Here is a 26,228-nt window from a genome sequence, read left to right as displayed (position 1 = left end):
GCTATACAGTCATTATTTACAAAGAAGATTATTCTAAAGACATTTAAAAATAGTGAGTTCCTAAAATCAGCTCATCATGACTAAATCAAGTAGAGTAATAGTTAGGCTTTACAATTACAGAAGCCGACCTCCCACCTTCTTCATCCCACAATGACCTTGGGGCCATACTCCCAGAAGGATAAAGAATAGGAAAGCTATCAGGGGAGGGGATGGGATACGGAGGTCTGATGGTGGAAACTGTGTGAAGTTAGTTGTACCCCTCTTATCCTATGGTTTTGTCAATGTTTCCTTTTTATAAAAAATAAAATTTTTAAAAAAAGAAAAAAAATAGGCTTTAGTGATAGTCCTGAATTAGTCTTTGGTTCTTCTATGTACTAAATGTACAAGCTCAAGTAAATTACAGAACTTTTAAGAACTTCTAGAACATTCTTAACAATGTTTCTAACAATTTTTAACAATAAGCTATATTAATTTTAATAGTCATATTGATATAACTTATAAAAGCAATATTTTCCTTCAAATTGTTCAAATGGATGCACATAATTCTTTTCAAAAAGGCAATCTGATAGAATATGTATATATTCTAAATGTATACCTACATATATATTTGTAGGAAAATAAAAACTATACCCTATTAACTGCATATGGATTACAAAAAATAAAAACAAGTTTACTGGCTCTCTGGTAAACCATCTTAGTAATTGTTCAAGTATTTTTAAAGTGGCCCACGGTATTTGTCATATGAAACTAGATATAATCAAGTAGAAAACATTCCCAAGCAGCCTTCTTTCCAAGTGTTTACTTTTGAGTGATTGTAAATACTTCATATTTAGGCAAAGGGTGTGGCTTTACTTACTGACTTGAGGACATCAGTCAAAGGACAACCAGAAGTCAGGGTCCAGAAACAGAAGTGACTGTGAATTCATTAGTCACGGCATGTGCCTATGCTTTTCTAATCAATTGGAATAATTAAAATGCACTTAAGATTGTCATAATTAAAATTATGTCTATACTTCCCCCAAATAATAATAATAATGATAATGTATTAGAATTCCTATAATGTAGAAATGACTTTGAATTATTCTCAAAATATAGTTAATACTTCTAGCTAAATCAAAAAAATTTTTTATTATCTTTATTTATTGGATAGAGAGAGCTATAAATCAAGAGGGAAGGGGTTGCTAGAGAGAGACAGAGAGATACCTGCAGCACTGCTTCACCACTTGCAAAGCTTTCCGCCTGCAGGTGGGGACCGGAGGTTTGAACCCGGGTCCTTGTACATTGTAACACATGTGCTCAACCAGGTGTGCCACTACCCGGACCCGCTTCTAGCTAAATTTTTGAGTTTAAAATTTTTAAAGATTCAGTTATGAAAAAAAAAAAATCAGTGGTCCAGGAGGTGGTACAATGGATAAAGCACTGGACCCTCAAGCATAAGGTCCCAAGTTCAATCCCTGGCAGCACATGTACCAGAAATTCAGTGATCCAGGAGGTGGTACAATGGATAAAGCACTGGACCCTCAAGCATAAGGTCCCAAGTTCAATCCCTGGCAGCACATGTACCAGAATGATGTCTGGTTCTTTCTCTCTCCTCCTATCTTTCTCATTAATCTTAAATAAAAATATTTTTAAAAATTCAGTTATGCTACTAGTTTTACAAAATAGAAGAGTAAAAAGCAAACCAATATACCAGCAAATGCTGTACAGTCATTATTTACAAAGGAAGTAATTTTAAAGACATTTAAAAATAATGAGTTCCTAAAATTAGCTCATGACTAGAATCATTCTCATTTGTTTTCACTTGTAAAATCTAGAAAAAGGACAAGATATAAACACCACATACATGCATACATACATAGAGGTATATATCCAATGCTGGCACATTGCTGGGAGCAAAGAGATGTATACTGAATTACAGTTAGAAGGGCCAGAAGTGGAAGACAAGAAGAACACTATACTATGCAAGCTACAGAAATGGCCAGTCAAGCATTCCAGGTCTTAAGCAAGGTTTCAAAATGTAAGGGGGAGGGGACTGCAGGGAGAAAGCTCAGAGGTAGTGCACAGAACCTGCAAATGCAAAGTACCAGGTCCAATCTTTGGCACTCTATATGCCAGAGCATTCTTTGTCTTTTGTCTTATGAAATAAACACATTTTTTTAAATGGGAGGGGGACACAGCACAGATGCACCTAGGAAAGCAGCCATAAGATTTCCTCCATGTGGAATCAGATTGTGAGCTGGAAAAATAAGGAATACAGCTGAGGTAGCCCACAAAGTTGTGCTAGTCTCATATATTAGGCAGTTACTAAAACTATAAAATGATGGTAAATACAGCACTATAGTAAATAGCTAAGGTAGGATCAGAAGCCTAGTTTTATGCAAGCTTTTATATAAGCATTATACTTCCTGTATTTCCCTATTTCCTCTCAGGATTTACAAAAAGCAAAACATTGCTTGAAAGCTTAGCCTGTGTCAGTCATGCTAAGGGCAATGAAGGGGGATTTGGGGTACAAATGTTAGACTGAAAACAACCAGCACACTGTGAGAGGCAGCAAGCGTGGGAGTGGAAGCCAAAGCCACGAAATCTCCAGTGAAAAGGCCAAGCTGGTTGCTTTGGTAGCAACCAAGAGATTTCTTTTCAGGACCTAGAAATCCTAAAGATTCAAGTTTATTTATTTATTTTAAATTTTCTTATTTATTGGATACAGAAAGAAATCAAGAGAAAAGCTGGAGATACAGAGGGGTAGAGAAAGAGACACATAGAGACACATGCAGTATGGCTTCACTGCTCAAGAAGCTCCCCCACCACCAACCCCCATCACGCAAGGGGGACTGGGGGCTGGAATTCCCCCCACTCCTCCACCCCCTCATTCCTGCACATTGTAAACATGTACTCAATCAGGTGCACCATCACAGGCCCCTCCAGTTTAGTTTCAATAAAGTAGATGGCTATTGCTAGTGGGAAGTTATATTCAAATCCACTTTTGTTGATTTAGAAAGTTTCTTAGGTGTTTAATATATGCATATTTGTATATATGAGAAATGTGTATTATCAATATTATGGTAGCTACAATCACAAAAAAATGATTGTATATTTAAATAAATGTGAGTGATTATGCACGTAGGGTGAAAGTAAAAAGTGGGAAGATGGACTAGGGATAAATGGGCTATGAGAGTTTCAGCTTGGGTCAAGATATCCCTGCAATACTTGACCATGAAGCCCAAGCCAGGAAGAGCCCAGCTGACCCCAGAAGCCTAAGCACCTTATGCTGAATCACAGGAAAACTGAACATTAAGGGAGAAAAAATTATCCCATGGACATGGAGAAATTACAGAAATTCTGATGTGTGGTACATATAAAACCTGCAAAATTAACCTTTACATAATTCAAGTTCCATAATACCACAACTTTCCAAGTTTTTCAACTTATGAGTAGGAACAAAAGGGTACAAGCTGGCAGAATACTAAAACTGGTACCTGAAGAATCTGGTCCCCAGCAAGGAGTCTTCCATCTCTGGCGATTATCCCATCCCGATAGACTTCCTGGATAACAATGTTAATCAGTGGCGTTTCATTGCCACCCACAATGCTAATTCCTAATTGAATATAAGGATTAGACCGGTGGATTTCAATCGTGGTAATTTCACCTTCTGGTAAACTAAGTGGCTGTTGTGTGGCTGCCAAGTTAAAAATGAGAGAAAAATAGATGGAAAGAAAATGTTTTATAATTTTGATTATCTATAGGTAAACAAGTCATCTTATGTTAACTGAAAATAAATAAGCAAGCAACATCACTGGGTAAGAGAAAAGGACCAAAACAGACAAAAAAATCTATACAATAAGATTATCTAAACATTTCCTTTTCCAATAAGTACCTACTATGTACCAAATCACTAGAACAATCTGAAAGAAATGTTACCTTTTTTTTTGCCTGAGCCTGAAATCTGATATGCAGATGAATCCTAATTATTGTCTGGGGAGATGATGTCATAGCTGGGAAAAGGGCCAGAAAGCTAGATCAGGGAAGAGAGTAGCTCCCAAATATGGGAAAGGGGTATAAATATTACTGTAAATCCCATCAATTTGATTTGGTCTGGGGCCCATAATTAGTTTAGGAGCCTGTGTGACCTCTACATCCCTCTAGATCTGAGCTCACATTCTGTGGTCATGAGTAGGAACATTCCATGCTGCCCCAATTTCAGGACCCATCTTCCTCATGTATAGCATAGAGTATGTTGTCCATCCTCCCTTCGGAGGATGGAACATTCTCTACCATTGTTGATCTAAGTTGAGGGCAAGGTCCTATGGGGGCCCACAAAGGGGTCTATTTTGTTGTTCCTGATAGAAATGACTGGAAACAATGGAGAGAGGGATTTATTTGAGGTCTAGGCCCATCAAGTCTCTTTGGGAGACTCAGGACTCCCCGATTAGGGCCCCAGCTGGTGGAATGGCCTGACAGTGACTAAAGAGTCATTGTTAAAGTATGCCAGTCTCTTGCCCTTATTCAGCTTTTGCAGTCCTTGCTTTGCTAAGCTTAGCTTTGGAATGAGTGAGAGAACTGTAATAGGAAGTAGGTGAGGAGGGTATCTAAGTCTAAGTGGACACTATTTCATTATGAACTTGATACTGACTCACTAAAGACTATTGTGTATTTTTGCTTACAGGTATATATTTTGCCCTAATTTATAGATACATGTGAACATATGCTATATCTTATGGGACCTGGCCTATATCTAGGTTTTGGGACTTTGTTAGGAAGTGAACCTTCTGGAATGGAATTAGAGACTACTTTCTGCATCCCACAATGATCTTGGGTCCATACTCCCAGAGAAGTAGGAAAGCTATCAGGGGAGGGGTTGGTATACGGAGGTCTGGTGGTGGAAATTGTGCAAAGCTGTACCCCTCTTATCCTATGGTTTTGTCAATGTTTCCTTTTTATAAATAAAAAATTTAAAAAATGTTATCTTAACATTTTATTTTATTTGTTCATTTATTGGCTAGAAATGGTGAAAAACTTAGCTATAAGGGGAATAGTGAAGGAGAGAGAAAGAGAAACACCTGCAGGACTGCTCCACCACTTATAAAGCTTCATGCAGGTTGGGGGCAAAGGGCTTGAGCCCGGTCCCTTGAATATGGTAACATACATACTTAACCATGTGCACTACCACCCACCCCAACTCCAACAAAGAAATATTAAGAGCATGTTATGTTGTTTTTATATTATATATATTATATATATACTATATATAGTTAATATGTTAATAAGAGAAAGTTTAGATCATGAAACAAATACAAATAATGCAAGGCAATATAAACACAAGACTCATTCTGTAGTAGATAATCACTAGAGGTTCTGAGAGAATGGCACATCAAACTCTTAATTAAAGGGGTAGGTCTTGAATTGCACATAAAGGGTTATAGCTACAGCAGGGAAATTCTGAATTTGTAGTAAAATTTAGAATTCATGCCTAGGGCCAACTATGAAGATGCCCAAGAACAGTGACTAAAAGCTAATTGTTTATTTCCTAGTAGGTTGTACAATCAATAGTCAGAAGGATGGCATGTGATGTCAGATATATACCTAGCCATTGTCAGGATGTACGAACTTAACCATGAATATCTGAAGACTCAATTTTCTCACCCGTTACCAAGTCTCATAATACTGTCACTAATGGATATAAAGTAATTGGAACAGCCTGAGTAGAAAGTAACCACTTAATTGTACATTTTAAAAGGGTCATTTTTGTGCTACATAAATTACATCGCAATGAAATTATTTTCTAAAGAGGGAAAATAAAAGCTCGCATTGGGAGGAGTAGCAAGGAGCAGCAAAAAGGAAGGAGACACTGACTTGAAGCAGAGACACACAGAAGGAGATAGGCACATACCATCAGCTGTGGCGCTTTCCTCAAAAGCAGGGTTGTCCAGGCCAGGGTCCTCAGTCCTCGTGGGAAGAGACACTGAGGTCAGGTTGCGCTCAGCAGACATGGTGCCAGACTCAGAACAGTCTGCTTCAGGTGACAAAGTACCTACAAGATCTACTAGAGTGGATCCATTTTCACACTCCAGTTCTGTCTGTGTTTTACTGGCTCTCCTTTTCTCTAGGGCAGCTCTCCGATGAGATGCTCCAGGACACCTAGAAGATGAACATAATGGATTCCATGTGGGGCTCGAATCGGGCCCCTTATGCAGGCCCTTGCACTTTGCACCATGTGTGCTTAACCTGCTGAGCTACCACCCAGCTCCCAGCTGTTAAGCAATTTGAAGAAGATATTCCTAGAACTTGGAACCTTACATAAGCACCAAGAAGAACCGATAACTTGCTTGTCATCCCTTATTAAAGCAAACAAAAAGGCTGATAATGCTTATTTAAGCTTAATCTTTATATGACAGATATTTGAAATGATGTTAAAGTGTCAATTCTTTTTCCACCAGACATCTCTGGTATATAGTTTGATGGAATGAGTAAAGGAAAACCAAAAACACTCTTGAGCCTACAATGATTATCAGATACCATTGAGCTAAAGGGATTACAAGAAGGCCAACAAAGTTTAGGAAGGGTGGGTAACAGCTTGTATGTCTAGAGTTGTAGACTTTTATTCCACAGGAATATCTTTAAAAATCTAAAATCTGAACTACAAGATTATATTCAATTAAAACCAAATATAGTCATACCATAGTTAGAAAATGAGTGTTTTTTTTCCCTTGTGAACTAAATCTTTTAAGGCCTGGACTTCAAGTTCTTGGAAAGGGTCATTATGAAATTTCAAAATTCAACTTTCTCTCATAACCTGTATTCTCTTCACTTTGGTAAGAGGGGCAACATGTTCTTCTTTCTGCACTGTTGTGTGGCACTCCAGGAAACGTTCTTACAAAAGCCTGACAAATGTTTCTGAAAATTGTGTCACTGAAAAATTTATTTTTCTCACGTAAGTAGATCTAACTAGAAATGCACTTTTTAAATATAACATAAAAATTGAGCCAAAATATGGATGAAAAAATTTTAACTAAGAAGTTAAAGGTTTAGTTTCCTGAATATGTGTCACACACAAATATCAACAAGACAGTGACTAGCTTTAAGTGGGGGAAAATGATCTAGAATAGGATAGGAAAATGCAGTATATCAAGAGAGTGTGAACACCTGGGAGTTGACCTAGTTAAAACTAAAAAGCCTTACAAAGTATCTAGATGGGGTGGGGGGGTCAGTAGTTCAGCGGGTAAAGCGAACATGGCACAAAGTGCAATAACTGGTACAAGGATCCCAGTTTGAGCCCCTGGCTCCCCACCAGTGGGGAGGGGGGGGTCACTTCACAGTTGATGAAGCAGGTCTGCAGGTATCTGTCTATTTTTGTCCTCCCCTCCTCTCTTGACTTCTCTCTGTCTTATCCAACAACAACTGCTATGACAACAATAACAACTATAAGCACAATAACAAGGGCAACAAAATGGGAAAAATAGCCTCCAGGAGCAGTGGATTCTTAGTGCAGGCACCAAGCCCCAGCAATAACCCTGGAGGCAAAAAAAAAAAGTATCTAGATGGAAATAATTTAATATGGAAAACCTAAGTATGTTAGAGGCAGAAACAAGTGAACACAAACTGCTAACAGGATAGTAAATTATTAACAGAACTTAATGTACTGTAAAAATATGGAAAAATGATCTTCTAGCATCAGAGGAAGTGAGAACCATCAGGAACAATCATATTCAAACAGGATGAGCAGACTGAGCAGACTGAGGAAGATCAAACAATACTGAGAGGAAAACTTCAAACTAGCCTAGGGTGATAAGAGTGGGAAAGAAGGGGCTGGGGAGATAGCATAATAATTATGCAAACAGACTCTCATGCCTGAGGCTCTAAAGTCCTAGGTTCAATCCCCCTGTACCACCATAAGCCAGAACTGAGCAGTGATCTGGTGTTTCTGTTTGTCTCTCTCTCAAAAATAAATTTTCTTTTAAAAAGTGTAAAAGAAAAAGTAGAGAACAGTGCAAATGTCATAAAAGGGCTAACTGGAGAGGCATTCGAAGGTATTGGTTTGCTTTACCAATGGAAATGTAATGCTGACTTTTGAGAGAATACTTTCTGTGATGAGGAAAAAAGCCCATACTATAATACAAGCATTTTTACAATTTATACCTTACAAAAATTTCACATTAAAAATTACAGGGCTTCAGTCATAATAATCATATTCTATGCCTGTTGCACCACCTGATGTTGGCGTTAAAACACTGCTGCAATTCTGCTTACTTCCTCCTTACACAAAGTGATGTGTATGTCCCTTCTCCTTCAACTTGGGTGGTGTTGAGACTACTTTAGAGTAACAGCAAAGCAAATGTCATGAAGGCCAAGCAGCTTCTATCTTGTTCACTGGACACTGAGTACCCTATAGGAGTCTAAAATACCAGGAGGCTACTATGTTGGAGAAGTCGCCTATAGATTTTCCAGCTGACCAGTCCTAGCTGCACCTGTTCCTTGAGCTGTCTCCATCAAGGTGGTAGGCATGCGAATCAAGAGACATCTGAGGTGGAGACTCTTACTTCTAGTCATTGCAATCCCTCTTTCAGCTCTTCCCAACTGTGACTGAGATATCACGCAACAGAGAAAAGTCATCCCTGCTGTGTTCTAAATCCCTCACTCACAGGGTCCATGAACAGAATCAGATGCTCGTTGTTTTATGTCCCTATCTATGGGTTGACTAGTTTCTAAGGAAAGGACAACTAAGATAAGCAATTTTAATCAAATAATTAATTGTCAACTCAGGGTAAGGGTACTATCAAAGACCAGTACAGATCTGATTCTGGTCCTAAAATTTACAACCCAACAGTAAACTCTAACTTACTATCTGTTTGCAGAGACCACCTGACAGCTAAAACAAAGTATGCAATTGATAAGTATTTGCTGAATGACAGAATGTTGAATGTTGGATAATAAACATTTCTACCTGAATACCAATATTTTTAATAGAGAAACTAGATAAGTCAGGTTGTTCCCATTATCTGTGCAAATGAAATAGGTAAGTTGTATTACATTTTACAAGTTACCTTTTAATATTTTATAATAACTGACTCTCTACAATTATTCATTTTCACTATATTATTTATTTAAGCAGGATACTGTCCAATTCTGGTATATAGTGGGCTGGGGATTAAACCTGGGACCTTGGAATCTCAAACATTGAAGTCTGTACAACCACTATGCAATCTTCCTAGTCCTATAGTTAATAGCTTATAAATAAAATTAGCTCTTTATATGAAGCAAGTCTCCTTTTTTTTTTTTCAGACCATCTACCTTTATTAAGGCATCTTTTACAATATAAGCCTAAGATGCTTTAAAAAGGACTACATTAGTAACAAAACAAAACAGGATATTCAGCTTGGCTTAGTCTTTTTCAGCCTAAAAACAGAAGTTTACAATGCCCAGCTTTTTACCTTGCTAACATAATTTGACAATAAATATTATAGTTCAAATGCATATTAAATTCTTATATGCATTTTAATTAAGTGACTATCTATAGGGCAGGGGAGACAGCATAATGGTTATGCAAAAGACTTTCATGCCTGAGGCTCTGGAAACCTCAGGTTCAATGCCCTGTACATAATCCAGATAGATATGAGCAATTCTTTAGTTAAAAAAGTGGATATTCCTACACTTTTTGTGAAGTTTTTATATCACTGGTAGCAACTAAATTGAGTTTGGTTCATAACTGATGTTCATTAAGGTCATACAGGCCAGGAGGGGATGGATTATGGGTTGGACTCTCAAGCATGAGGTCCAAGTTCAATCCTAGCATAACATGTACCACAATAATGCTCTGTTTCTCTTTCTCATAAATCCTTTTTTTTTAAGAGTGACAAAAATAGTACTACTAACAGAAATTAGAGAAGCTTAAAATAGTCTTCAACCTTAACCATAAGTAGTCTTGACCCAGACTAGTACAAAGGTTGAAGTCAATTTCCAATGGACTTTCCAGAAGACCGTTCATATTCATATTCTATTCCTGCTGCTGACCAGAGATACAAAGAGATACAAACATCAGAAGACTACGCACATTTTCAAAAGCTTGTATATCTTATATATTTAACTTATTTTTAGACAGAAATTTAGATTTAAGTGATTTCTCTATACAATGGTATGTGTCTGACATTTTAATATCATCTCACTCTTTCTCGTTTATCTTTCTCATTTATTTATTATTAGTACTGTATGTTGAAAAAGTAAATAGCAAAAACAAAATTTTAGAAAGCTATATTATTATTATTTTAACCAGAGCACTGCTCAGCTCTGGCTTATAGTAGTGCTGGGGATTGAACCTTGGAACTCTAAATCTCAGGCATGAAAGGCTCTTTGCATAACCATTATGCTATCTCCCCAGCCCCAATTATACTATTAATTAGCCCTAAAACCTTTATGGTTCAGTTTCCTGATTGTAAAAGGGGGAAATTAGATAGTAAAATTTTTTTCTCTGCAGACCTGCTTCACTACTTGTGAAGCGGAACCCCCCCCCCCAGGTAGAAAGCTGGGGCCTTAAACTGGGATCTTTACGCCAGTCCTTGTGCTTTGTCATGTGCACTTAACCTATTGCGCTACCGCCTGGCCCCAACATAAAACATTTTAACCCTTCCTAGGGATAGCAACTTAAAAAAAAAAAAAAAGGCTTTTACTGTGTAGAGGAGATAGCATATTGGTTACACAAAAGACTTCCATGCCTGAGGTCCCAGGTTCAACTCCCCAAACCAACATAAACCAGAGCTGAGCAGTGCTGGGGGGGGGGGGGGAACGATAAAAAAAGGGGGGGGTTTACTAAAGTCAAATTATAAAACTCAATAAACAAGCAGCTAAATTTATTAGAACAAAAGAAAGAAAGAAAAAGAAGCTCATTAGAAGAACAAAAACCCCCTCACTAAGTGTTTTAAAGTTTCCAAGGCACAGGCAGGAAGATATCAAAGTGATGCACTAAAATTGCATACTTGAGGCCCCGGAAGTCCTAGGTTCAATGCCTGGCACCACCAAATGCCAGAACTGAGTAGTGCTCTCACCTCTGTGTCTGCCTTGTTCATTCTCAAGAAAGTAAATACAAAATATTTTTAAAAATATAGAAAATTCCAAATACTTAGCTCTTAATTGGCCTAGGTCCTGAACATAGAATCTTTGTAAGATATTGGCAAAGTAAATAACAAAAACAAAGTTTTAGACAAGCTATATTATTATTTTAACCAGAGCACTGCTCAGCTCTGGTTTATAGTAGTGCTGAGCACTGAACCTTGGAACTCAAAATCTCAGGCATGAAAGGCTCTTTGCATAACCATTAGCTATCTCCCCAGCCCCAATTATACTATTTTTTTCTAATTCTTTTTTAAAAATATTTATTCCCTTTTGTTGCCCTTGTTTTTTATTGTTGTAGTTATTGTTGTTGTTATTGATGTCGTCATTGTTGGACAGGACAGAGAGAAATGGAGAGAGGAAGGGAAGAGAAAGACACCTGCAGACCTGCTTCACCACATGTGAAGTGACTCCTCTGCAGGTGGGGAGCCGGGGGCTTGAACCGGGATCCTTATGCCAGTCCTTGCATTTTGTGCCAGGTGTGCTTACCCCACTGCGCTACTGCCCAACTCCCAATTATACTATTAACTAGCTCTAAAACCTTTATATATATTCATTTGTACTTTGCAATACAATTTATCATTCTTACCAGCTGCATAATATCCCAAGGAGTTGATAAGATTACCATTATTCTAATCCTTCTCCTGCTGATAATTAGATCGACTCCAGTGGGCTAAACTGTATATAATGCTACAGTAACAATTCTATATACATTTTCTTTGTTTTGATCATTTCCTTAGAGTAGTAAGTTGGGTGAAAAAAATCTGACATTTATAGTCTTTGAAATGAACTGCTAAAATGTCTTTCAAAAAGTTTCATATTTATGCTGTTACCCACATGAATATAAATTGCATCTTTTACTACAAGGTGTAAGGTGGGACTTTTTCATTATAGTTTTTATATTTATTTTTTGAGTAGTAAATACCATACCAAACAACTTAATTTCCTTAACTGTCATCTGGATTTGATTTGGTCCTTTTTTGTTGCTCTATACCAAGTTTTTGTTTTTTTGATCAATCATTTTATAAAACTTAGCTTCATGTAATTTAGGAGGTGGTGCAGTGGATAAAGCAATAGACTCTCAAACCTGCGGTCCTGAGTTCAATCCCCAGCAGCAGATGTACTACAGTGATATCTGGTTTCTCTCTCTCTCTCTCTCTCTCTCTATCTATCTATCTATCTATCTCTCTCTCTCTCCTATCTTTCTCATTAATAAATAAATAAAATCTTTTAAAAAAATTTTTAAAAGGCTTAGCTTCCTGTCTCTTCTGTTTTTTTTGTTTGTTTTTATGTAGCTGCACAATGAATCCACTGCTCCTGGAGGCCATTTTTCCCATTTTTGTTGCCCTTGTTGTTACTGCTGTTGTTGTTGGATAGGAAAGAGAGAAACTGAGAGAGAAGGGGAAGAAAGAGAAGGGGAGAGAAAGACAGACATCTACAGACCTGCTTCACCACTTGTGAAGTGATTGCCTGTAGGTAGGGAGCTGGGAGCTTGAACCAGGATCCGTATGCTAGACATTGAGCTTCACACCATGTGGGCTTAATCCACTGCACTACCAGCCAGCCCTCCATGTCTCTTCTTTTATCACTGCCATTACTTTCATTATTTTGCTTTTTTATAAACTGAGCATTGCTCAGCTTTGGTGGAGACTGAACCTGGGACCTTTGGTGCCTCAGGCATGAATGTCTTTTTGCATAACCATCATGCTATCTCCCCAGCCCAGCTTACCTATTCTTAAGATGTGCCTCCAGATCACAACGTTGCATTACATCTTGGCACACTGAAGAAAATGGACACAGTACTAGTAATTTGTCCAAAAGTTTATGAACTAGAATACTAGACTTTTTACACAGCTTAAAATGAAGTCTTTTCCGATCCAAAGGGCAGAAATCCTTCTCTTGTAAGAAGTTTCGGAGGCACTTGCAGCAGAATGTGTGTCCACAGGGTGTATCTAGTGGCTGCAGCAGAGGCTGAAGGCAGATATGGCAGACCAGGTCATCATCCACTTCATTCTGATAATTGTACAGGTGGTTTTCTTTCGTCCAGTGCTGCTGGCCACATTCAAAACACAGGGGGTTGAAGGAGGACGAAGAGGTCTGTTCCACAGACACCATCTCATCACTTGTTGTTCCCATTTTGAATCAACTGAATTGGCTTCTGTATCTTCATATATCATACATTCACTTAAGGCTAGGTTTTCTTTAACAGATGGTAGTATATTTGACTGATATCAAGGTCTGTTTTCTAAATAAATAAAACAAAAAACCAAAAAACAATTAATATCAACAAGGACTGGCTAAAAGTACCAATAAAACAATTAAATTAACATTTATATCAGGTAATAATTTGTCCTAAAAATGAAATTAACTAATTTGTTGGTTGGTTGGGTAAGAAGAATAACTTACATTACCACATACTTGCTGAGAAAAGAACTTGTGACAACAAGCATAGACACCATATGTTAATTACATGGTGTGACAGTAAAAGGAATTTGTTTTACTGACTGAAATCCCCTAAAGTCAGTTAACACAGTGAGTTAACAATGTACTTTGATGTATATTACATGATGCATTTACAATCCCAATTATGATTGTGTGTTTCTGATTGATTTTATACACTTATAGTACTATACCGAAGACTGTGTTTTTGAAGTATAAACTCAAGCATAATCCTATGTATGTTTGAAAAAATAACCTCTGTCCTGTACTTATGGGGAAAAAAATAACTGAATTTCAAAGTGTGTATAGAATGAATATTTCTTTCTAGATGTAATAAAGATTACAGAAAGATAAATCTTTACATAGCAATTAAAAAAACCACCTGTGTAAACTCCAGGAAGCACAGTAATGTTTTATGCTACTAAGTGAAATAAAAACTTGCTGTAACATATATGTTAAACATATATCTTATAAGAACCAAGGAGGTGGCTGAGGAGTAAAGCACCTGCCTCACATGCACGAGACCGAGTTTGACTCCAGGCTTAAGATGAGGTCAGTAAGGAGAACTCTTAAAAATGGTGAAGCAGTGATTTGCTCACTCTCCCACTCTTTGTCTTTTGTGTTGAGCTAGGAACTGATGGTACACATGCATGAGACCCTGGCTTCCATCTCCAGATAGAAATGCATATATTTTTAATGTGCTCTATATTTAAATTTTATCTCACATTCCACATATCTATTTGGTTTGTAATAGGTGTTTGTGTCTTCACCAACACAAGACTCTTAAAATATAGCCTCCTCTAGTCTAGAGCAAGCCTAGTAAGGACTGCTATGAAGATTTCCACATGTCATGCTGCCTCAGCACTAAAGTTAAAAACAAACAAACAAAATTTAAGTCCAAAGGCAGCAGCTGACTTCTTCTTCTAGCGTTTGCCCTTCTTCCGTAGCCAGTCAACAGCGTCAGGTTGAGCCTGATGTAAAGTTTCAAGACCTCCTTCGAATCTGGAGAGGTGGCAGTCGTTGACTATGTGGGTCATAGTCTGTCTGGAGCCGCAGGGGCCATTCTTCTGTAGGCTTTTACAGTGTGTGTCAAACATTAGATCATTTAGAAGAGAGTTTAAAAGAATACCCACTATTAAATCTGATACTTTAAGAAAGTTACGTGTGGGATTATGTGAATACAGAAAAGATGAGGGGGGGACTGGGCGGTGGCACACCTGGTTAAGCGCACATAGTATTCAGTTCAAGGACCCATGTTCCAGCCCCCACTCCCCACCAGCAGAAGGGAAGCTGCACAAGCAGTGAATCAGGTCTGCAGGCATCTAGCTTTCTCTCTCCCTCTATAGCTCTCCCTTGCCTCTCAATTTCTCTCTATCCTATCTAGTAAAATGGAAAAAAATGGCCACCAGGAGCAGCAGATTCATAGTGCTGGCATCAAGCCCCAGCGATAATCCAAGAAAAAGATTAGGAAAATTGGTATCTAACTCAGTTGTGGCCAGAACAACTTATAAAAGAGGGAAAAAAATATGAACTTCTGAGTTGTGACAGAAGAACTAGCTAAAGAGAAAAATGAGCAAGGAAGCCTCACCTACATCACTGGGGCTTTGAGCGTGCATGACACTTCTAGAAGTATGAAAGAGGCAAAACCAACTGAGTAAAAAAAAAAAAAATGTACTCAGGACAGGGAGATTATAAATATTAGTGTTCCAGGGATGGGTGGTGGCGCTTTTGATTGAGTGCACATGTAATAATGCACAAGGACTCAGGTTCAAGTCCCCAGTTCCCACCTGCAGGGGGAAAAGCTTTACAAGTAGTGAAGCAGGGCTGCAGGTGTCTCTCCCCCTCTCCCCTCTTGATTTCAGGTTAACATTTGGACCACAAGAACAGAAAGTAAGAGTAAATTATGCAACAAGCATTCATTTCAATGATAATTTTCTCCTCAGATCATATACATGGGTTACTATTTGATGGAGTATTTACTAGAAAAGCATTAACATTTTAAGATTTAACAAGAACTGCTAGGAAGTATTTGAGAGCAGGACAAGACTGAGATGGGAAGGCTAGTTTCAGATAAAATGAGTGATTTTAATTCCCTCAATCACTCCAAGGCTAACATTGTCAGACAAAGGAAGGACTACAAAAGCTGGATAAGGGCAAGAAACTGACATACTTTAATAATGGCTCTTTTGGTCAATCCTGGGACTCCCCCACATAGACATGATGGCCTTAGACCTCTAACAGATCCTTCTCTCCACTGTCACTGGAAATCTCCATCAGGAACAACATAGTGGACCCTCTTGTGGGCCTCTACAGGACCTTGCCCTCAATGTGGGTCAACATTGGTAGGGACAGCCCCATTCTCTGAAGGGAGGTTGGTCAACATACTCTGCCACTCAAGGAAGATGGGTCCTGCAATGAGTGCAGCCTAGAATGTTCCTGGCTATGATCACAGAATATGGGATGCATTGGATCAACCTTCTCGTGGTGCATCCCGTGAGTACCCATTTATTGGGGAAACTGACGATCCTTCCTAGCCGAATGAATCCACATGGATCCCAGTCACTTTCAAAGCCAGCAACAAGCAGACATCAGGCTCAACCTGACGCTGTTGACTGGCTACGGAAGAAGGGCAAACGCTAGAAGAAGAAGAATCACAGAATACGAGCTCAGATTGACAGGGATGTAGAAGTTACAGAGGCTCCTGTGTGGAATATGGGCCCCAGATCAAATTGATGAGGTTTATAGTTAACAATATTTATATACTTTTCCCATATTTGGGAACTACTCTCTGCCCAGATTCAGCTTTCTAGTCCTATTTCCAACTCTCACACCATTTCCTGGACAGTATCTTTAGCCCACCTGCATGTTAGCTGTTGGGCTCAGGCAAAAATTAGTAAAGTCATGGGCCCCTTGGAATATACCTAAAATAGACCTACTAGCTTTTTCCAAAATGGAGGCCCTAATCTCATCAGTTATATTCTTACCTTTAGATTCCTGACAATTAAACAATTTATTCTGTGTTATATCTTAATGCTTTTCAGCCACCAAGTTGCAGATGCTACCATGATGCCATCCTGATTTCCCTGGGCAGATGACCTTACCAATGTGTCCTGGAACCCCACCTCTCCAGAGCCCCGTCCCATTAGGGAAAGATAGAAACAGGCTGGGAGTATGGATCAACCTGCCAATGACCATGTCCAGTGGAGAAGCAATTGCAGAAGCCAGACTTTCCACATGCTGTAATGATCCTGGGTCCATGCTCCCAGAGGGATAAATAATAGAAAAGCTTCCAATGGAGGGGATGAGATGCGAACTCTGGTGGTGGGAGTTACGTGGAATTCTACCCCTTTTATCCTATGGTCTTGTCGATCATTATTAAAAGAATTTTAAAAAGGTGATTTTGAGCACTGCTCCAATCCTCCTTGTGTCTTTGAGAAGGGAGGGTAAGATAGACAAACTGAGAGGAAGAGACACCTGAAACACTGCCACACGTCACATGGAGTTTCCCCTCCTGCAGGTGGGAACCAGGGGTTTGGAGCTCACTCTTTACTCTCAGCATATCATAACTTTAAAAGCATCAGTGCAAGGCATGTGAGATTAAAAACAGAAACAATTTATCTCAGGTACATAAGCCTACTTCAGCCTTGATATCTGAGTACAGAATGCCTGTGTTGTATCTTACTCAACTAGTTAAATTCACATGTTCTTGTTCTGTTTGTTGTGTTTATTCTCACTTTCCTTTTCCTCAAGAAAAACACTGCAATTCTAGCCTCCCACACACTGACTAAGAAAGCATTTCTGTTTCTCTTAAGACTATTATAGTCTAGCTATTTTCTAAATATCTAAATAACATTTAGTTTATTTTCATTTTCTCACAAAATCTTTTCATGAGAAAAAATAACATGTTCCCATACTTAAAATAGCAAATAACTGCATTTATCCCCAACACTGAAATACTTCTGTTAGCTTCAAGTAAATACTGAATGAAAAATGAACATGGACAGATCATTAACATGTACATATAAATACTGACTAAAGAACTGTGGGGCCTGTAGAATGTGCAGTTAAGAATATGCTTTTTAAGTTATGGTATGTGAGAGTAAACTGAGCTCCAAACCCCTGGTCCCCACCTGCAGGAGAAGCTTCATGGGAGGTGTGGCAGCGCTTCAGCTGTCTCTCTTCCTCTCAGTCTGTCTATCGTCCCCTCCCTTCTCAGTTTTTCTCTGTCTTATCAAATCTTCACTTCGCCACTAACTCTGTGATCTGACTGGAGGCCTCAGTATCTGCTTCCTTCTCATATATAAAATAGAGGCAATAACAACACCTATCTCAGATGACTGATGTCATGAGAAGGTTGTATGCCTAGCACAGAAGAGGTGTTACCATAGTGCTAGCTATTACTAAAGATAAGGAAATGAAAGCTGAGGGACTTTATGATCTATCCCAAACTAGGTAATTCATAGTGATCTAGCAAAAGAGAAGATAAATCTAGTTCTTTCTGCTTCAAAATAGCCCAACAGTGAATTAATTTCAGAGGAAGAAAAACATTTCTTAAAAGCTTTAGTGTATACATCTTATTTCAAACCACAAACGCCACCATTCTATTCCCAGTCCAGGCAGATTTTCTCCCATTTTTTTGTGCAAGCCCACAATGACCACTTCTACACTGCTGTCCTCCACTATCCTGAGCTCTTAGCAAGCTGGACCTCCCACAGCGGAGAACCTCAATAAATGCTGAGTAGCCAAATGGGTGGCAATATGCTTTTTTCATGCTTCTTAAACTTAGGTGACCAGAACTATATAGACATAGATTATGCCAATGTTTATAAAGAATCTTGATTTCAGCTATGCATAAGCACAATTTGAAATCACAAATCCAAGTTAACTATTTTCCAAAATACAAAGATAGAATGTAGCATAGTATGTATCTCTGCAAACCATGTTACCAATTTAAGAATATTCTAGGAATGGAAAAGAGATGGAAGCTAACAGAATTTTGGTGGATGCAGGGTATAGAATTATACCCTGTAATTTTATCAATACAACCTTGTAAACCATTACTAATCACAATTAAAAGTTATGGACACTTGTTATGCTCTTAAAGAAAACTGTGCTCTGGCTCATCCTTGAGGCTGAACTAAGCTCTAAAATGTGTAACTATATAAACATGTAGGAGAAAAACTTGCATGTTTATTTGTCTCTGCAGAACAATCAACCCTGCCTATGATTACATGTAAAGGTATTGGTGGCAGGTACTGGAGGGACAAAGGAGAGAGAGTGTCAGACTTCCAACACGAGGTCCAGAGTTCAGTCCCTCCCACTGCATGTGCAGTGATGCAGTGGCCACGCCCCCACCCCACCATCTCTATTCAGAAATAAACCTTTTAGAAGAGAATAAGCTATTACTCTTTTGAATTTTCTAGTCGGAGTACATCATGCTATTCTTAAATTAATAAAAACCTACTTTCTATCATACATCACTAGGAAAATGGTCAAATAGCAGTATTTAACAATTTCAATTATTCTCACTTTTCTACACAAAGTTAACAATTCAGCATACTTAACTGTTCGTCTCCCTTTCCAGCACAATCTTTCTTATAGTGCTACCTGTTTTTAGATGTACCCTATTTAATAATCTAGAAAATTAATGAGCTAAGCAAAACATGCCTGCTCTATGCCAGTTGGGTAACTAGGTCACTACACCATTCGTTCATTCCCCACATGTCTATCCAATGTTTACTAAGTATTAGAGTGTTTTATAAATTCTTGTGTCTTGGCTTCCTGTCTACAAACTATCAGCTTTACTTGAATACTAATTATACACACTGGGTAAATTTAAACTTAGCTCTACAATTTTTAAGATTTTGTATCTTTTTTTTTTTTCAAGTCCTCCTCCCATTTTTGGATGGGGTTATTTGTTGTCTTGTTGTTGAGTCTGGCAAGCTCTTTATATATGTTGGTCATTAAACTCTTATCTGATGTATGGCATGTAAAGATCTTCTCCCATTCTGTGAGGGGTCTCTTGGTTTGGGTAGTGGTTTCTTTTGCTGTGAAGAAGCTTTTTAATTTGATGTAGTCCCATAGGTTTATACTTGCCTTAGTCTTCCTTGTAATTGGATTCGTTTCATTGAAAATGTCTTTAAAATTTATGTGGAAAAAAGTTCTGCCAATATTTCCCTCTAAGTATCTGATAGCTTCTGGTCTAACATCCAAGTCCTTGATCCACTTGGAATTTGCTTTTGTATTTGGTGAAATACAGTGATTCAGTTTCATTCTTCTGCATGTTTCAACCCATTGTTTCCAACACTATTTGTTGAAGAGACTCTGCTTTCCCCATGTAATAGTCTGGGCCCCTTTGTCAAAGATTAGATGTCCATACGTGTGGGGCCTCATTTCTGGGCTCTCAATTCTATTCCACTGGTCAGTGTGTCTGTTCATGTTCCAGTACCAAGCAGTTTTGATGACAATGGCCCTATAATACAGTTTGAGATCTGGCAGTGTGATGCCTCCGGTTCTGTTCTTTTTTCTCAAGATTGTTTTGGCAATTCTAGGTCTTTTCTGGTTCCAGATAAACATTTGTAGCATTTGTTCTAGTTTCCTAAAAAATATGCTTGGGATCTTGATGGGGATAGCATTAAATTTGTAGATGGCTCTGGGTAATATATTCATTTTGATGATGTTAATTCTTCCAACCCATGAGCATGGAATATCTTTCCACTTCTTTGTGTCTTTTTCAATTTCTTTGAGTAGTGACTCATAATTTTCAGTATACAAGTCTTTCACTTCTTTGGTTAGGTTTACTCCTAGATATTGTTTTTGTTGCTATAGAAAAAGGAATTGATTTCTGGATTTCAATTTCTTCTAACGTAGTGTTTGCATAGAGGAATGCCACTGACTTTTGAATGTTAATTTTACAGCCTGACACATTACTGTATTGCCTGATGATTTCCAAAAGCTTCTTGCTGGATTCCTTAGGTTTTTCCATGTATACTATCATGTCATCTGCAAATAAGGAGAGTTTGACTTCTTCTCTTCCAATCTGTATGCCTTTAATTCCTTGCTCCTGCCTGATTGCTATGGCAAGAACTTCCAACACTATGTTGAATAGTAATGGTGATAGTGGGCAGCCCTGTCTAGTACCTGATCTGAGGGGAAATGCTTCCAGTTTTTCACCATTGAGTATGATGTTGGCTGTAGGTTTGCTATATATAGACTCCACGATCTTCAGGAATTTTCCATCTATTCCCATTTTTTGTAGTGTTTTGATCATAAAGGGATGTTGTATTTTGTCAAAGGCTTTCTCTGCATCTATTGATATGACCATGTGGTTGTCTTGTTTTTGTTGATGTGGTGGATCACATTGATTGATTTACGTATATTAAACCAACCTTGCATGCCTGGGATAAACCCCACTTGGTCATGATGAACAATCTTTTTGATATACTGCTGTATCCGGTTGGCTAGAATTTTGTTCAATATTTTTGCATGTATGTTCATCAGAGATATTGGTCTGTAGTTTTCTTTTTTGGTTGTGTCCCTGTGTGCTTTTGGTATCAGGGTGATGTTGGCTTCATAGAAGCTGGCAGGGAGTATTCCAGTGTCTTCAATCTTCTGGAAGACTTTTAAAAGTAGAGGTATTAGTTCTTCTTTGAAAGTTTTGTAGAATTCATTTGTAAAACCATCTGGTCCAGGACTTTTATTTTTGGGGAGATTTTTGATAACTGTTTCAATTTCATTAGCTGTGATGGGCCTGTTCATGTTATCCACTTCCTCTTTACTTAGTTTCGGAAGTTGGTAGGTATCTAGGAAACCATTCATTTCTTCCAGTTTCTCTAGCTTGGTGGCCTATAGTTGCTCATAGATGCCTCGCATGATATGTTGAATTTCTGCAGTGTCTGTTGTGATATATCCTCTTTCATTTACTATCCGATTTATTTGGGTCTTCTCCCTTTTTTGTTTTGTGAGTCTGGCTAAAGGTTTGTCTATTTTGTTTATTCTTTCGAAGAACCAACATTTACTTTCATTGATCTTTTGTATGGTTTTCAAGATTTTGTATCTTTTTATGTACAATTAAATACTTACTGACATGCTCCATTTACTTTCAGGTCTCCCCATCTGTTATCATTTTTTGTTAACTTTAGTACTTTCTTAAGTAGTCTACCCAAAGGTTAAATTGAGGCTAGTAGAGAAATTTCAAATGTTCTACTTTTAGTTCTTATAATTCTGAACTACTGAACTATACCAGAAAACTTTTCCTTCAATGTAAAAAGATAAAGGCAAAACCAAACTGAATTATCTATTGAAATCCTGCAGGTACAGGGGATGGGTGGTGGCACACCCGGTTGAGCACACATATTACAGTGCACAAGGACCCTGGTTCAAGCCCCGGGTCCCCACCTGCAGGGGGAAAGCTTTGGCAAGTGGTGAAGCAGTGCTGCAGGTGTCTGTCTCTCTCCCCTCCTCCTCTCAATTTCTGGCTGTCTCTATCCAATAAATAAAATAAATAAATAAATAAATAAAACCCTGCAGGTTCCAATAGTTATACAAGTTCCACTTTTAAAAGTGACACTAAATCATGTTGCTGTAACTTATAAATAGGACTAACATAAAACTAGTTCAAAAGGAAATATTCCATATGGAAAACTAAACATTTCTACACAACTAGTTAGCCAGATACAGCTTGCCAATAAGAAGAAACAGACTGTGAAAAGAATTTTACTCCAGGAAAGATAGACTCCCACAGCATGTGCGCTCTTTCCAACAGCACTCCTCACTAGCCAGCCAGGCTGGAGCAATTTCTACCGCCTTAGGAATGTCATAAATTCACAAGTATTGCACAATACGTAAAAGAGAAGTGTGTGAGGAGGGGAACTTCAGCAGTATTGCACAATACGTAAAAGAGAAGTGTGTGAGGAGGGGAACTTCAGCTTTCATAAGTTTGGTTTGATAGCATATAGTAAAGTTATTTAATATTGGTTATTTTCCTCTAACAGATGAAAACCTTTCACATTTAACTTGTTACATAGGAATTTAGAAAAAAACCAACTGACTGATAAATTATTATTTTTAAGGACCTCATTTCTCTGTGATTCATAATTCCCCCACTAAATCTGTTACTCAAACAAGGAAGAAAGGGTATCAGAAAAGCATTGTTCCTGGAATTAGAAACCGAGATTCAAAAATTCATTGGCTTTGCTTTTCATAATAATGTGACACAAAACTTAAACATCTATAAATCTCAACTTCCTTAGATATAACATAGGAAGGGCATTTTACTTAAGATACAGGACTTCTATGAAGCTAAAAAGTATACACTGCCAGAAAACCTCTTATAAGTTACTTGGCACTGTAATACTAATTTATGACTAAATTAGTGATTGTCAAGAATGATGTAAGTAAGAGCCTATGAGCTAGATTGCTGGGTGCCTCTAATTCTCTAGAGACTGGTCATCAAAAGGTCTGGATTCAATTCTTTGTCCTACCATCACTAACGACTAGACCTTTGACTCAGCACTTGAACCTCTTTACTTTCACAGTATTCTGTAATTAGAGATTTAAAAAATTTTAAATCCAAGGTTCCACAGATTATATAATCGCTACCTTTTTTTTTTTTTTAATTTTTGACATCTCTGCTAGGAACCTTTTATAAATAAAATATTCTCCTCTTAGCCTTTAAACCTGGCCTATTTATCCTTCTACTCTTCCTCCTTTTCAACAACCCCCCCCCAATTCCTTGCATTCATCTTTCCATCTTCTCATCTACCCACCCACCCAGGAGTTGCTACAAATCGCCTATATGCCAGGCACTATTCTAGAGCTAGGAGTAATGAATAATCTTGGTGGAGAGACAATACACAAGAAAATTAAATGAAATAAAATGCATAATATTTTAGATGAGGGTAAGTGCTACAGTGAAAAAGAAAGCAAGATAGGGAATACAGAGCACTGGATGAAGGACAGATATTTTAAGTAGGGTGCCAGTGAATAATTCAGAAAAGGTGACACTTGAATTAAAACCAACCAAAAAGTGACTAGAAAGTCAAACAGATACTTTGTATATAAAAAAGTTGTAGGAAAAGAAACAATTAAGTATGTAAGTCCTGAGGAGAGAATGCACCAGATATGTTCAATGAGCTACTTAAAAGATCAGATTTCCTATAGGTCAATTCAGAAAAGAAATCAGAAACAGTAACTGGGGGTAACTAACTCCTGTGATACCTTATGGAATTTGGGCTTTTACTCTGAATTAGACTCTTAACAGAATCACAATGGCTGATAAGTTAAGAATGATCTGGGGCAAAGATAAATGCTACTGAAATAGTCTACCCAAGAGATTATGGTAGATAGAAGCAGGTGGACATGTATAAGTGATTCAATTCTAGGTATATTGTAACAGCAGACCAATATGTTTACTGATGAATAAAATGTGTACATGTGCTGATGGTATGCAAGAAGTCAAAGATGTCTCCAACATTTTTGGTCTCAACTGAAAAAAATAGAATTAACTGAGATACAGGTCTGTAACAGTAAGTTGAAAGTCTGAATGTATTAAATTTGAAATACTTATTAGACTTCTAAGTGCAGGCACTGAATAGATAGTAATACAAGTCTGACTGAAGAAACAAATGAGCTGATGATGTAAATTTAGAGAGCATCAATACAAGAATGCTACGCTATACAAAGTAGTTAGATTGGAAAAGCAGAGTGGATAAGAGTAAGCAGAAAAGAGAAGAGGCTTTAGGATCAAGCCTCTGGCATATTTCAACATTACAATATTCTGAAAGAAGGGGAGGAACCAAGCTGAGGTGCAGCTGCTATTCTCGTAAGAAGAGAATTAAGAGAGAATGCTGTAGAGAAACCAAATAAAGAAAGTGCTTCAAGGAAAAGGGAACGCAATTAAATCAAAACCTGCAGGCAGACAGAAACAAGACTAAGAGCTAAACACTGGATTTAGCAACATTAAAATGATTTTGGTGGAATGATGAGGGCTAAAGTTTCCTGAGTACACTCACTAGGAAGCCCAAAGAGAAGAATTAGAACACAGAATTGACACTTGTCTGAAATCATGCTACATGGAAAGAGAGGAGGAATCGATAATAAAACAGTCTTCACCTTCCTCACATGCACATTACTTGTATTTTATACATTTTTAAATATATATATTAGAGATAGAGAAAAGTTGAGAGGGAAGAGGGAAAAGGGAGAGAGCGAGTGACCTGCAGCATTGTTTCACCATTTGTGAAGCTTCCCTCCTACAGGTGGGGACTGTCAGAGTTGAACCCTGGTCCTTGTGCGCTGTAATGCATGTGCTTAACCAGGTGCTCCATTGCCGGGCTCCATTTTCATAACTCTTTTTTTTTTTTTAATTTTTATTTATTTTCCCTTTTATTGCCCTTGTTGTTTTTTGTTTTTATTGTTGTTGTTGATGTCGTCATCGTTGGATAGGACAGAGAGAAATGGAGAGAGGAGGGGAAGACAGAGAGGGGGAGAGAAAGATAGACACCTGCAGACCTGCTTCACCGCCCGTGAAGCGACTCCCCTGCAGGTGGGGAGCCTGGGCTGGAACCGGGATCCTTACGCCGGTCCTTGTGCTTTGCGCCACCTGCGCTTAACCCGCTGTGCTACAGCCCGACTCCCTTCATAACTCTTTAATTCCTTTCTTCTTGTAGCTGACCTCTCCCTCACAGTATCCTATGCCTTTGACAACTCTTATCCCCCTACCCCATTTCACCTCCAGTATTTATACAATCTGTGTTCAGGCTTCCATCTCCATAAGCCACTAAGACTGCCTTTATTGTGATCAATTATGTCTGACTGCCAAATCTAACCATTACGTTTCTGCTCTAATTTCTACCTTAACTTTCTGGATTTCACTGATTTCTCTATCCTTAAAATGCTAAAACTGCAACTCCTACTAGCAATGTACAAAAATGCTAACTTCTCCTAAATTGTCTACTGCTTTTAAAATGTTTGTTTTCAGATAAACAGAGAGGCTTAAAAAAAAAAAGAAAGAAAGAAAGAAAAGAAAAGAAAAGAAAAGAAAGAGCATCCCCATCATAGAAACTTCCTTCAATGTGATGGGGAACTAGGCTTCAACCTGGGCTGAGTACTTAACAAACTAGCACACTGCAAAGTAAGCTATTTCACTGGACTTAAATGTTATATAAAAACTTGAAAGTTTATTAAAAAATAGCATCTCTCCCCCAATCACTCCAAAGCTAACCATGCCAGACAAAGTAAGGACTACAAAAGCTGAATAAGGGCAAGAGACTGGCATACTTGAACGATGACTAGTCACTCACTACCAGGCCATCCCAACACCTGGGGCCTAGTCAGGGAGCCTCAGGGTTCCCCACAGACACAATGGGCCTAGAGTTCTAACAGATCCCTCTTGCCACTGTCACTGGTCATCTCCATCAGCAACACAATGGACCCCTTTGTAGTCACCCATAGAACCTGAACGTGGATCTATAATGGTGGGGAATGTTCCATTCTCCGAAGGGAGGTTAGTCAACATACTCCACCTACTACTTGAGGAAGATGGGCCCAGAAATTAGTGCAGCCTGGATAGTTCCTAGTCGTGACCAGAGTTCGAGCTCACACCTACAAGGGTGCAGAGGTAAGTTACATAGGCTCTTGTGCTAAATATGGCCCCAGGTCAAACTGGTGGGGTTTACAGTTAACAATATTTA

At 38.3% G+C, this 26,228-nt stretch overlaps 1 protein-coding gene across 4 annotated transcripts in view; it reads right to left on the bottom strand.

The window, feature by feature from the left end:
- Positions 1-26,228, bottom strand: part of LNX2 (ligand of numb-protein X 2) — a 61,272-nt gene that overhangs the window by 20,817 nt on the left and 14,227 nt on the right. For all 4 annotated transcript variants that reach the window (XM_060191694.1, XM_060191695.1, XM_007522382.3 and 1 more), the window contains exons 2-4: positions 12,827-13,342; positions 5,888-6,135; positions 3,477-3,676 (exon numbers count right to left, since the gene is read on the bottom strand). In XM_060191694.1, the coding sequence (XP_060047677.1) occupies positions 3,477-3,676; positions 5,888-6,135; positions 12,827-13,233 (855 nt within the window). In that variant the 5' untranslated portion in view covers positions 13,234-13,342. The remainder of the gene's footprint in view (positions 1-3,476; positions 3,677-5,887; positions 6,136-12,826; positions 13,343-26,228) is intronic.

This window comes from Erinaceus europaeus, chromosome 5 (genome assembly GCF_950295315.1).
Source record: "Erinaceus europaeus chromosome 5, mEriEur2.1, whole genome shotgun sequence".
NCBI classification, from domain to species: Eukaryota; Metazoa; Chordata; class Mammalia; order Eulipotyphla; family Erinaceidae; genus Erinaceus; species Erinaceus europaeus.
The sequence above is the reverse complement of the archived record's forward strand: the minus strand, read 5'-3'. Positions and strand labels throughout refer to the sequence as shown.